Below are 13,154 nucleotides of genomic sequence, written 5' to 3'. Positions count from 1 at the left end.
TCAGTGGTCCAAAAAAAAAGTACTTTCCCATTGCCTGAGATGTCTTTCTACCAGCACTGCTGCTTCTGCCTCAGCTTTTAAGTGCTTTATGAAGTAGATTTCAGTAGAACTCAAAAATGTGTTTGGGTATTTTTAATGAGTTGGTAGCTTGTTTTTTTCTTTTGGCCTTACAACCTGGCCACTATGGTACTCTTTGACTTCAGCTGTGAGTCGCAAAATACGGAAATATAATTCAGGCAAAATAAATCTTCAGTGCCTGTATTCCCCTAACAACAATCAATATGAATCTGATCAAAGGTAGGAACCTGAAAGCATTTCTCTCTGAGTTATTTCAGTAGCACAGGGGCAGCAGAGGGGGGTCAAGTAACGTTTCGTTTAGCACCCTCAAAGCAAAGGTCCTGTGCATAAGGAAATTCAGACTACTTCCTCTGTTCTCAGTGCAGAACCTGCTACTTCTATTTTGGTTCAAACTGTTGCGCTTAGGGTTTGCTTCAAGTAAACTGAGTTTTCCAAGAACTGGGGGCAGTGAGGGAAGGTGTTTTCTTTCCTCAGACTCCCCTACCACTAGGAGCTTTCTGCATCAGAAGTTACTGCTTAGCTGGAGTTCAAAGTATGAATTGAATGCATGTTAACACAGTGTGTGTATTTAAAAAAAAAAAAAACTTTTTGGTACATTTTATAATGTTAACTAGTTTAACAAGCCTTTGTATCTACATACAGTATATTTTTCTACTTTCAGCTTGTTGCGGCTTCAGTTTTTAACTATGTAGTCTCTTCAGTTCACATCAAAATCTTGTCAACTTCTAAAATAAAAGTGATTATCATGACTTACAAAACTTCTCCACTTTGTCTCAGCAAGACACTGTATGCGGGACGAGCCAACATCCCAGGATGCAATTGCCTGTTGTTAAGGGGTGGGCTAGGAAGAATAGACTAGACTAGAATAGAATAGTTCAGCTGGAAGACCTTCAACAATGAAGTTCAGCTGGAAGGACCTTCAATAATGAAGTCCAACTGCCTGACCTCTTCAGGGCTAACCAAAAGTTGAAGCATGTTATTCCTCTCTAGGAAGCCCATTCCAGCGTTTGAACACCCTAAAAGCAAAGAAATATTTTGTGATGTCCAGTCTGAACCTCCCCTGGTGCAGCTCTGTGCCATTCCCCTGCATCCTGTCATCGGTTACTGGGAGCAGAGACCAGCACCTCCCCCTGCACGTCCCCTCCTCAGGAGGCTGCACAGAGCAGTGAGGCCGCCCCTCAGCCTCCTGTTCTGGGTGTCCTCAGCCCCTCCTCACAGGGACCTGCCTTCCTGCCCTTGTACAAGCTTTGCTGCCCTCCTCTAGAGGCTTTTGAGGAGTTTAATGTCCTTTTTATAACATAAAGCCCAGAAGTGCACACAGGATTCAAGGTGAGGTCACACCAACTACATGCAGTGGAAGACTCGCCTCACAGCTGGTGGTGCTGTGGAATGCACCCCAAAATGGTTTGCCCTTTTGGCTGCCAGGGCAGGCTGTAGCTCGTGGTTAACTGATGCTGCTCCCACGACAAGCACTTACCTCATGGCTGTGTGACACCATATGAGCAAACGTGTGTGCTCGAGCTAGAATAATACTACAGGTTGGTCTCTCGACCAGATTTTTGGCTGCCCTGCTGATGGAAAAGACAATCTTAAGGTCAGTCCAGAGAGTTCTGAGATTTCCTGCATGCTAACCTAGTTCAAAAAAGAGGTGAGGGGAAGAAAAAAATAATACAGTAGAGGGTGTCTTCTTCACGCAGTTTTGGCCTGCATTACTCACCCTTTAGAGCTGAGGAAACGTTCCCCATGTTAGGGTTAAAACCCTGCTTGCGGTCTTCATCTTAGCAGCACTCAAGTGCTGCCCTGAGCCACGTGGAGATGCATCTGCACTCACGTTTGTTCGCTGCTCTTCACCCTCCTGGCGCCACCATAAGACGCTGTCTGCGCCAGGCGCCACCACGACGCAATTGACGCTGCATTTCCCCTCCTGGTAGCAGCGGCTGCTTTTCCTGGTGAGCTGCTGGTGGGGGATCAGCCTGTGTGGGGCTGGTACTGTGCAAGCCGCTCCTAATTAGTAGCAGCATTGCTGTTAAGTCATCCAGTAAATTAAAATTTGGTAGCTTTTTACTGTTTTTACTGTGCTTTGCTGCCACCAGCTGAGCCAGTGCTCTCCAGCCTGTCACTGAAAGTAAACTGATTTCCCTTCTGCTGAGGGACAGGCTGCTATTTAGACAGCAAGCCGTTTAAATCCCACCTTAAGCTTGTCAGTGCTAGGTTAAACAAACCCACACATCCTCTTTTGCCTCATTCAGACGCTCACTGCCGAAGCCTCACCACAGCAAACAGCACTGAATAGCCTAGGTCCTGTATGATGTTGAGAATCCACTTAACGCTGAGAACAATATTCCCTTCTCCCTACTTTTTTGCAAGAGCACTGATGATAATTCAGGATACAGGCTCCAGTTTCTTCCTACGTATTTCACTCACCCTTCTTAAATAAAAGGTACATTTCAAGCATTGCACTTCCAGACATACTCAGCCACTGCTGCTTTCTGAGCCACTTTCCTCTCTGGCTCAAAATGAAAAAAGTCTGTCCTGCCACTATACCTGCACCCTACCGCCACAAAAAAAAAAAGGCTCTTACAAAAATAACACATAACCACCGAGATCAATTTTTAAATCAGATATGCACAAAACCACCAGACTGTCTAAAATTATTTATGAAGATACTGAGACTTTGGCCAGAAACCTAAAAAAAAAAAAAAAAAACAATGTACTGCATAGGCTCTTTCCCTACTACACACACTTCTTTCCAAAATAAAAAATAGAGAATTAAAGATTATATTGAAATTAAGCCTGATAAAACTTCTTTCACTGTCAAGATAAAACTATACCAAAAAGCTTTACATTCCCAGGTGTTTCTTCAAGTTCTTTTTTTTCTAACTCACTTTTCATAGCTTAATGCAATGCCTGAAAAAGGTGAAATGGAAGTATGTTGCTTTTCAGTGACCAAGCTGTGCAGCTCTGGAAGAACATGCCAGATAAATATCAACCTTTTAATCTTATCTGCGGCCACCAACTGCAAGCTATTGCCCAGCTACTGAAGCATCAGGACCCTATCAGGGTGACCCTGGGTGTAGTAGCATCCTAGATAAGTAATACGACATATCAAAGTACTCCCTAGTAGATTTAGACTGATGTCAAACTTGAAGTCTTTTTTTTTTTTAGAGCAGGAATGAGAGAAAACAATCTTCATTTCCTTACTGCTCTGAAATTGCACTCACTTCTTCCTTCCTCTTGATGCAACACTTACTATTGCGTAAGAAACAGAAGAATCTCTGAAAAAGGGATGAAGAAAACTTTTTTTTCCCCCCTGTAGCGTGGTTATGGTAGTACCAGAGTTCACCCACGGAGAGCAAACAGAGCCCTTCGCCTCTTCCCTACGCTTGGCAGTGACTGACCACTAAGCACCTGAGCTGAGCTATTTGTGCTTTCTCCTTAGCTCAACATTTGCACTTTCTTTTGTCCTTTTCTTGGGACACACCTACACCTTGCTGCTTAGCATCAAGCATTTCTGAGCACACCCAGACACACTGCAGTCACTTTGGGATCTTTCAGCGCTTCCTCAGCTTAGACTCTTAAGTTTTGGGGTGTAAACGGTGACTGGGCATCTGAACTCAAGATTTCTAACACTGCTCAGGTATCCACTTAAAAATACATTGCTGGTTTAGGCTGTGTTGTTGGACTTTTCTACAGCAGCAATACTCCACCAAGTGTAGAACACATTCATAAGGAAATCCCACCTGTTGTTTGCAACATTTCATTTATTTCTTGCTTCCGGGAACAAGATACGAATGACCACATGTGGATTTTGGTTTTACAGGAAGTTAAACTACAGAAAGATGAAAATCTTTCCAAGGTATTAGTTATAGGTCATGTAGCGGGGAGTAGCACTGAACTTCGCGTAGGATTTAATGACTTTGTTCACTGCTTCTAAGAAGTCTTTCTCAGTTGCAATTTTTCGACGTGCTCTGATCGCAAACATGCCTGCCTCTGTGCAGACGCTGCGAATCTCAGCTCCTTTAAAAGAAAGGGACACATGAATTCAACACTGACCACCAGTGGAAAGGAAGCATATGGAAAATATTTTTTAAAAATTTCAACTCACCTGTGCTATTAGGACACAGTCGAGCCAACAGCTCAAATCTTATGTCCCTTTCAACACTCATCGAACGAGCGTGTATCTTGAATATGTGAGTTCGCCCCTGAAAAAGAGCAGATAGAAGTGTTCATGCTGCAAAAAAGGTGATTGATGACTTGACTTGCTCTCAGCATGTAGCTGTCCTCTTCTACAGCGAGGACAGATGGAAAATGATAGTTAGGTAGGAAATAAGAGTTTTATTTCTTATCTCTGGACTAGAATACTTAAGCAACGGAAAACTACCTCTCCATGAAACTGAATTAAGAAAGTAACTGAAAGAGCTTTAATAGTAGAAGTACCTCAAATGAGCTAAATAAAACACATTCCAACTAAATAACTAAATCATGGAACCAGTTAAAGGATTCTCTATCTATTCAGTCAGAAATATACAGTAAATACAGCTACAGCTTCCCTGCCAGGGATGGAATTTGTGCAGTGGGGGAAAACCTTCTTTTGCACATCTTTCATCTCCCAGATTTCTATGTCGCTTCATGTAAGAGTGCTGCTTTTGTTAACTCTTGTAAACTGATTCTAGTCAGTAATGCCCTACCTGAAGAAACACTCAGGTATTAGAACAGATTTGACAGCAAAAGAAAGCATTCTGACCTCAAGATCAGGCAAGCTAAACTCTATCTTCCTATCCAACCTCCCAGGCCTCATCAGTGCTGGATCCAGAGTATCAGGTCTGTTCGTAGCCATCAGCACTTTGATGTTGCCTCGTGGGTCAAAACCATCCAACTGGTTGATCAGCTCCAGCATGGTGCGCTGCACTTCGTTGTCACCCCCAGCCCCATCATCAAAACGAGCACCTGGAGGGAGAGAACAGGAGAAAAAACACAAAATAAGAGAGGGACCTTCAGAGCGGGCAGACATCAAAGCTGCTGTATATAAGACAACAGGAAAAATACATCTAAATTACATACAAATATTTGTGATGAGTTCATAAAAAGGTGTGAGGGGATTAGTTGAAAATGACACATTTCAATAAAAAAGTGATTGGTGCTATCTGTCAGTTATAATAAACGTTGTATCTTCATCCTTGATATTAAAGGGCCTATATCCTTGCCTAATAACTGACCAAACTGCTGAAATGTATAAATGCATTTTGGTGTTTTTTTTTTCTGTTTCTTTTTTTATTATTATTTACATCCTCTCAACCAAAATCCTCCCCACTTGTCTGTGTAAAAATTGTTCTACTTTCAAAGGACTGAAGTACTTCCTTTGGGAGGAAAAAAAAATACAACAATTTTTAGACAGTGATAAAGATTTAGTATGTAGCCTAGAATCTGAAGGTGGTTTAAGTTAACGGTACTTTTCCAAATACAATCGAGAAGTTTTTACTAAAGTTTAAATAACCTGGGTGTTACAAACATGCAGAAATGACTTCCCATCTGGGCTAAATATGTTCAGGCTATGTAAACCACCTCTTGATAGCTTCCCAGACACAGTATGTGCTGGTAGTATTTAGGTATTTACAAGCAAGCTTCTTGAAATGCAGCAACAAGGATACAGAATTACAACACAAAAAGCAAATCTGAAAGTTCTCACATGAGAGTAGAGCTATCTACTACAAACATACCTCCAATGGCATCAATTTCATCAAAGAATATGAGACAAGCCTTTTTAGTTCTGGCCATTTCAAAGAGTTCACGAACCATTCGAGCTCCCTGAAAGGAAAAAAAAAAACACACACACACACCTCAAAGTTTTATTATGGATTCAAGGCACATTAAAGGAAAACCATCATACTTTTCATGCCTCCAGACAATTCTAAGTTTCCAATGATAAGACTCTTTTTATTTGTACAAATATATGTATAACCAGAAATTCATAAATCTTAAAGCAATTTATAAAGGAGAGAAGAGACAGATTACTACTCTTAAATTCAGAAGTAGTCCAGATGAAGTCATTTACCTCAGGGCCAACTGAAAAGTAAGCGACACAGTTGGGACCAAAATCCTCATTCTAGAGTCCCCCAAACCACAGATTAAACTCTGCACTGCAAAATCCATTTCATTGGTGACAGTATAGCTCAGGTGTTATAACTGATTGCCTGACACTTCTTCTACCCGCTTCTGCCTCCAGCACGCTAGCTCATCCATCCATCGTATCTACCAGGGTGCCCGGTCCCCACAGCCGCAGCTCTGCAATTCACTCCACACTCCATCAAGCATTTGCTCTTACCTCTCCCACGTACTTCTGCACCAACTCAGATCCAATTACTCTGATGAAGCAGGCATCAGTCCTGTTAGCAACAGCACGAGCACAAAGTGTTTTGCCCGTACCAGGTGGCCCAAACAAAAGCACTCCTTTGGGAGGCTCAATTCCAAGGTTCACAAATCTTTCAGGCTGTAATGGTGGGAAACAGAGGGCATCAAAGATTATGTGCCAAGTAAGAAAATCATTAATGACGAGCAATACAAACGAAACCAGACTGGATTTCATTTGTTAAAACTTGACCTCTTTTCATTTAGTTATTTACATTCAGCTACATTACCTTTTTTTTCGTTTTTTTTTCAAATGCTGACAGATGACCAAAATAGTTTTAAAATAATAGAAGTTTAAATCTGGAGGTAACTTACATGAAGCAGAGGGGTTTCAACCACCTCTCTGAGCTTTTCAATCTGCTCTTTACAACCACCGACATCACTGTAAGTGACATCTGGTTTTTCTTCCACCTGCATAACAAAAAGGTAAATGAGAAGTTAACAGGCTGATGCTGCATAACTCCAGGCTTTCAACAGCCCAGAACAAAATCCAAAGAAACTAAAATTACAAGATAGAACAAAATCATAATAAGTTAAGGCAGTTCTCACTTGCATCATGGTGACTGTGGGATCAATCTTTGGAGGCAAAGGGATGTGGATTTGATACTTGTTTCTGTCCACCCTGGTGAGAAGAAATGAAGAATATTTATTTTAACAAGAGTTAATTAAACTGCTATGTAGAAATAACTCTGTAAAGATGAAGCTGTATTTTCAAACTATTCTGTTCTCTGGCATCAAGATAACCCAGCCCTCAAAGCTAATAGTCAGATGGGCTAGAAACTGGAATTTCTTCTGCAGAGAAGTTTAAGGTTTCCAAAAATATTAATTCCAAAATATTTTAAAAACTAAACTTCCAAATCTCCTGGAAAGCAAACTGGTAAAATATTGATTCTACAGATAACTGGCTTCACCTCTTCAGCAAACATTTCCTGTAGCTGCTCTGCGTGTGTTTGTGGAGACAGTCAAAGAGAAAGCACACTGCTCGGGCTCCCTGAAAGCTGGGACTATCGGGGCCTACAGTGAAAGGTTTCAGTCTAAAGTGCACTGAACTTGTCTTCAGCAGAATGAGATCAAAAACATTTCTAGCAGAGCAGGCAGATAAGTTATTGTCTTCCAGCAGAAAGACATTGTTGTTATGATTTCAACTGCTGTGAAAATATTAAGTTATGGTTGTTGATGTCAACCGAACGGATCAGATGAGAAAGCTTCAGTCTTCAGTAAAACTCTAAGAACACAAAGATTTTGCTTACCCAACTCTCATGCCTTCTTCTATGTCAGTAGGTGCCACCTGGTCACTGAGATCCACCACAAATTTGGCAAACTGCTTGACATTGATAATGTACTTGGGATCCTCGGAGTCTGCATTGATGATCTTTGTACACCTAATATGGAACATACAATTAACGCCCTTGGGTAAACAATTAACTGCCCTGCTATTTCTGTAAGTACCAGGACACAGAGTGATTGTATTCTCCAAACACATTGAAAGAGCTATTGGACTTGTGATTCTACTATTATAGCATCATGCAATAATTATAGGAGTAAGTACAAGTGTGAAATATGTAGTACACCATTACACCATCAAGCATAACGCATGTGCTGTTTGATGTGATTGTTAGAAGTAGTCTCAATATGCACAGAATGTGAACCTTCTTTTAAAAAAAAAAGTCTACATAAGTTACAAATCACATTTTTAACATTATGCAGCTCCACTCCAAAAATGAAGAAAGAGTGCACCCACCTGGCGACCTGTAATGGCTGCTCACTTTGGAGAGTTTGCTTATCTGCAGCCAGATCCCAAAGGGCAGGAGGAGCCAGGCCGGTGTCAGATTCCTTAATTCCTAGGTAAAACACAGACAGGCTGAGGAGGAAGAAGCTAACTGGTATGTCAGCAACCTTTCACGTACTGAGAACCCTACACATAAGTCTGCTGGAAGCTTTTTAAGATCTCTAAATAAACACACACACACACCTCTAGTGAAAAACACATGCAAATCTCTTTAACGAGCTCCCTAAAGAAACTAGGACTATTGTGACAGTGCCAGCTGAACACACAAACGCCAGTCTATCCATTCTCTAATATAATTTTGCAGTATGAATAAAAACACGCAAACTTGAGAGAGATAACATAAGCATATTTCAAAAAGTTTCAGGAAAGGAGTGAACCCTGCAAGTGTTTGCACTGAGGGAAAGCTTTAGTGCAAGATATCAGAAGCTAAGGGATTCATACAGATGGAAGACCTTGTAAATCTTCTGAAACATGGATACAAAAATACCATCTCCATCATATTCGTCCAGTTTTGGGCCCCTCGCTACAAGAAGGACATGGAGGTGCTCGAGAGAGTCCAGAGAAGGGCAACGAAGCTGGTGAGGGGTCTGGAGAACAAGTCTTACGAGGAGCGGCTGAGGGAGCTGGGATCGTTCAGCCTCGAGAAGAGGAGGCTCAGGGGAGACCTCATCGCTCTCTATAGGTACCTAAAAGGAGGCTGTAGAGAGGTGGGGGTTGGTCTATTCTCCCACGTGCCTGGTGACAGGACGAGGGGGAATGGGCTAAAGTTGCGCCAGGGGAGGTTTAGGTTGGATATTAGGAAGAACTTCTTTACTGAAAGGGTTGTTAGGCATTGGAATGGGCTGCCCAGGGAAGTGGTTGAGTCACCATCCCTGGAGGTCTTTAAGAGACGTTTAGATGTAGCCCTTAGTGATATGGTTTAGTGTAGGACTTGTTAGTGTTAGGGCAGAGGTTGGACTAGATGATCTTGGAGGGCTCTTCCAACCTAGACAATTCTGTGATATATTTGAAAAAAATAAAAATACAAAAATCAAGGATTTTTTTTTATTAGACCTGCCTAATCAAAAATGAGACCACCACCTACAAAGTAAAAATCCCACATTACCAAATAAAGAAATGCATCCTTTAGGGAAAAATAACATTAATAAAATCAACACAGAAGTTGTTTAAAATCAACTTCTTAAAACACAGATTTCGGTATATGTGTCCCTTCTACTGCAAATTATGTTAAGAAGGAAAGATACCTGTAAGCTCATTGATTTTCTTAAGTAGTTGTTGGATATCATCTTCTACTTGCTTGATCTGCCTTGAGTACGTGCTCTGGCCCTGGAAAAGAAATATCAGGTTGATTTTATAACTCAGATAATTCTTTATCTAGGAAAAAGTGCCAATAGCTGCTGAGCATCAAGGTGTTCAAAAGACCGTCTTGGTATAATAAAAAACTATTGATCACAAGCAAAAAAGACTGTATTAAGTTCCAGTAATAATAATAATTCCGCCCACCAAAAATAGAGTGCAGTTTCACAGTTCTGAGCAATGTGCAAGCAGAAATTTTTCCTATCTGTCAGATTCAAGGATTTGTTTTTCCTTTTAAACCTGTTCAGCCTTGTTTTTTAACCGTTCTTTTCTTAAGCTTTAAAAAGGACTTTGTAAAGATTATATACAGAAGTAGTTCTGCATGCAGTAGCTGAATAGCACCAAATGAAAAATCATTTGTACGAGTGCTTTTATTACCTTATCCGACCTCTCTATCACCCACAGAATAGAGCAGAAAGATCAAGTGGCAAACGAGAAGCCAGATTCTCACTGGTGATAAAATGCTTTACTATCTTGCCTGACCTAACGCCAGCAGATCTGCATTTCCTTTACAAGATCTCCCTCGTATCAATCTGGCAACAAAAAAGATGCCACAGTGTGCTCAACCCCTATTTCAGAGTCCTTCCACAGTTGCAGAGTCAGTGTCAGTGAAATTCAGACTTCTGGTAAACATATTCAACTCTAGACATACACTATGCTGAAAGTTTCTTTTTTCTGAAGGGTCCTTAAACAGACCCACTGCACTTTCTGGCAGTGAGAGGAAGTTTGCATTTTAAGCCTCATTGTCCATGGAACACACCTCCCAGGACTATACTGTCCCTGATAAGTTCTGTGTACCCTTCACCAAGATTTTTCTAACTGCATACAAGTAAATTGGATGGAGTCTTAAAGATAGTTCTTTATTTTAGGAAAATTGGCTACTTGGTGAAAAAGCCCTACTAAACCCTAGCTATTAGAGCCCCATGACAATCAGCTACAAGACACACAGCAAAAATTTAAAAATACTTCATTAGCTCCAAGATAACTAGATTATTTTTAGGGTTGTGAGTTGGGTCTGGGGCTTTCTTGTTAGAAGGGAAAAGGGAGAAAAGATTTTGGCAGGAGAGAAAGGCAATAGGAGAAGCAGATCTGCTGACTATTCACTAAATACATATCCCTCCACTTGTGCATTCAATTCGTAACTGGACTTTTTTTTTTTTTTTCTTTAACGCTCTTGCAAATGTTATGTTACTTACATAGGTTTTCAGCAAGGCAATATCTCCTTCATCCAGTGCTGAAACAAGACAGGAAAGACTTAGATTCCAGTTTTAAAAACAAAAACAGCAGCATCAATCCTGCTTCTATAAGATGAAAATACACCTTTTTAAGTATGTTTACCTTCTTGTTATGTACAAATCCCTCAAAAGTGATTGAGTTGTTTTAATTTATTGAAAAAGATATAAAGTGTACCATCCAGAGCTCATAAGTAAACTACTTAAACTCTGACTTGCTCAGAGTAGCTTGTTATCAATGACTGTACAGAAAAGGAACAGAAGAAATCAAAACTTCACCTTTTTAACCTTTTGGTTCTTCATGTTTAAGAACACATCAATTAAAATCCAAATAACTTTTGCATAACCACTTTAATCACCACCATCTAGCAGTGCTGTCTCTCTCAAGTTGTGCAGCATGAGCAAAGAACAACAACCATATCTAAGCTCATCTCAATAACAAAAAGCTCCTGTGAACTACTAAAGCAGCCAGGAATCAATAACCACCATAAAGCTGATTTTAAATGGTATAAAATGTAAACATGAGAATGGTCGCACTGGACAAGATAAACAGTTTGGTCCTATATATATCGCTTCTCCAACAAGAAGGTCTATGATCATAGCAAATACTTAGTGACCTCCCACTCCTGGGTCTTACGTTGTTAGTAAAAGTCCTTAAAAGATTTTCTTTACACGAGCATTTCCTAACAACTCTTTGAACCCCTGTGAACTTTCAGCAACTTTTGGCAGAAAATGAAGGAAGGAATCCCCTGGTTTAACTCACATTGTGCATCCTTTTACCTGACTTACACTTGGAATCTAAACATTTTACTTGGGCCTCTGAATTCGTGCATCAGATCAAGCACCATCAGCTTTTAAACGCCTAAGCTTTCACACTGAGTCCTGTCCCACAGGACTGTCCCAGTGAACTCCCTCCACGAAGAAAAACGTAACGATTACTGTTGGTGCCTACTTACTTCCACATCACTTGTAATTTAACAGACCTGTACCATTCCCTCTCCTGTTTCACCAAAGCTCTACCTTTTCAGACCAAATCCTAGTCTTCACCTTAAGCACCCTAGCATTTTGTTGTTCTCTCTCCTCTAATTCCCCTGTAGCCTTTTAATGACAGAGGGAGCCAAAGAAAGACACACAGCATGAAAGATCTGGGCACACAGCATTTCGAGAAGACATTTTTTGTGCCAATCCGTATTTCTCCCCCGATTATTTGCACTACCCCATTGACTTTTTGGTATCTACTAAACGCTACCCTGCTATAATTCAAAAATCATTCTCGAGGGGGAGCAGTTCAAAGTCCATCATTGATGCCATATAAGCATGCTTTTTCCTCCAGATGTTATTACTTCACAATTTACAACATGAACAGACCAGGTGAAATCCACCCGCTGTGAGGAACAACTGGTGGCTTTCAGGCTGTGTCAGTGTCACCAGAGAGAATTGCTGCCCTGCTTTTACTGAAGTACTTACTGAAGGGATGGGATCACAGGGAATTTGGGAGCGAGCTGTGGAGGATTCCACTCACGAAAAAAAGATAAATATCATGTTTTCTCATGCTGATCTTTCAATTACGCCACGTAGTAGCGAATCAGGCTTTCCAAGACCCTCTCCTCACAGAACCAGGCCGCACAGCGCAGATCTAACGCGTTTTTCCACGATTTTAACCCATTTTTCCCCCCTTTCAGCCGCTCCCCCCCGGGGCCCGGCCCCTCGGTGCGCCCTGAGGGAGCTGGGCGAGGGGCCCGGCGGCCTCTCCCCCGGCCGGCGGCGGCCCCTCACCGCGGATGGGCTTATCCTCCTTCTCCTCCTCCTTCGTTTTCCGCTGGTCGGCACCCAGGTAGTCCGGCATCGCGAATTTCCTCCTTTGCCTTCCTCCTTTCACCCTGCGGAAGGCCCGGCGCTGCTGTGTAACGCTTCCGGGGCTCTGCTGCTGCCTCCTCCTCCTCCTCCTCCTCCTCCTCCTCCTCCTCCTCCTGCCCCTCAGTCGGGCTGCTCCCTTCCCTCCCCCTGTGTTTCTGAGGAGAACGGTCCCCCCGTAACCCCCCGGTGTGATGGTTTTAGGGGGTGCTCCCCCCCCCCCCCGTGTGATGGTTTAGGGGTGTGAGGGGACATGGAGGCCCTGGAGCGTGCCCAGAGCAGGGCTACGAAGCTGGTGAAGGGCCTGGAGCACAAGTGCTGTGAGGAGCGGCTGAGGGAGCTGGGGGTGTTTAGTCTGGAGAAGAGGAGGCTCAGGAGAGACCTTGTTGCGCTCTGCAATAAGAAAGGAAGGTGTGGGGAGCTGGGGGTCGGCCTCTTTT

The 13,154-nt window shown here is 42.1% G+C and overlaps 1 protein-coding gene across 1 annotated transcript; it reads right to left on the bottom strand.

Annotated features, from left to right (window-relative positions):
* Nucleotides 1-3,821: 3,821 nt before the first annotated feature.
* On the bottom strand, nucleotides 3,822-12,828 carry PSMC2 (proteasome 26S subunit, ATPase 2). The gene is made up of 12 exons (XM_048068412.2): nucleotides 12,637-12,828; nucleotides 10,825-10,862; nucleotides 9,517-9,598; nucleotides 8,225-8,324; nucleotides 7,734-7,865; nucleotides 7,033-7,105; nucleotides 6,799-6,894; nucleotides 6,401-6,565; nucleotides 5,796-5,883; nucleotides 4,823-5,025; nucleotides 4,184-4,280; nucleotides 3,822-4,095 (listed from the first exon to the last, which is right to left on the bottom strand). The coding sequence occupies exons 1-12, from the start codon at nucleotides 12,704-12,706 to the stop codon at nucleotides 3,938-3,940; spliced, it is 1,302 nt and encodes a 433-aa protein (XP_047924369.1). The 5' UTR covers nucleotides 12,707-12,828; the 3' UTR covers nucleotides 3,822-3,937.
* Nucleotides 12,829-13,154: the final 326 nt, after the last annotated feature.

Source organism: Anser cygnoides, chromosome 1 (genome assembly GCF_040182565.1).
Source record: "Anser cygnoides isolate HZ-2024a breed goose chromosome 1, Taihu_goose_T2T_genome, whole genome shotgun sequence".
NCBI classification, from domain to species: domain Eukaryota; kingdom Metazoa; phylum Chordata; class Aves; order Anseriformes; family Anatidae; genus Anser; species Anser cygnoides.
Note: the sequence above shows the minus strand (reverse complement) of the source record. Positions and strands in the feature narration are given on the sequence as shown.

Excerpts from the sequence above, each read along its gene's own strand:
- PSMC2 (XM_048068412.2), bottom strand. The coding sequence starts at position 12,706 with ATGCCGGACTACCTGGGTGCCGACCAGCGGAAAACGAAGGAGGAGGAG. Across the intron at positions 5,884-6,400 it reads TGCAGAAGTACGTGGGAGAG|GGAGCTCGAATGGTTCGTGA; the intron begins GTAAGAGCAAAT and ends TTTTCCTTTCAG. Across the intron at positions 4,096-4,183 it reads ACTGTGTCCTAATAGCACAG|GAGCTGAGATTCGCAGCGTC; the intron begins GTGAGTTGAAAT and ends TTTCTTTTAAAG.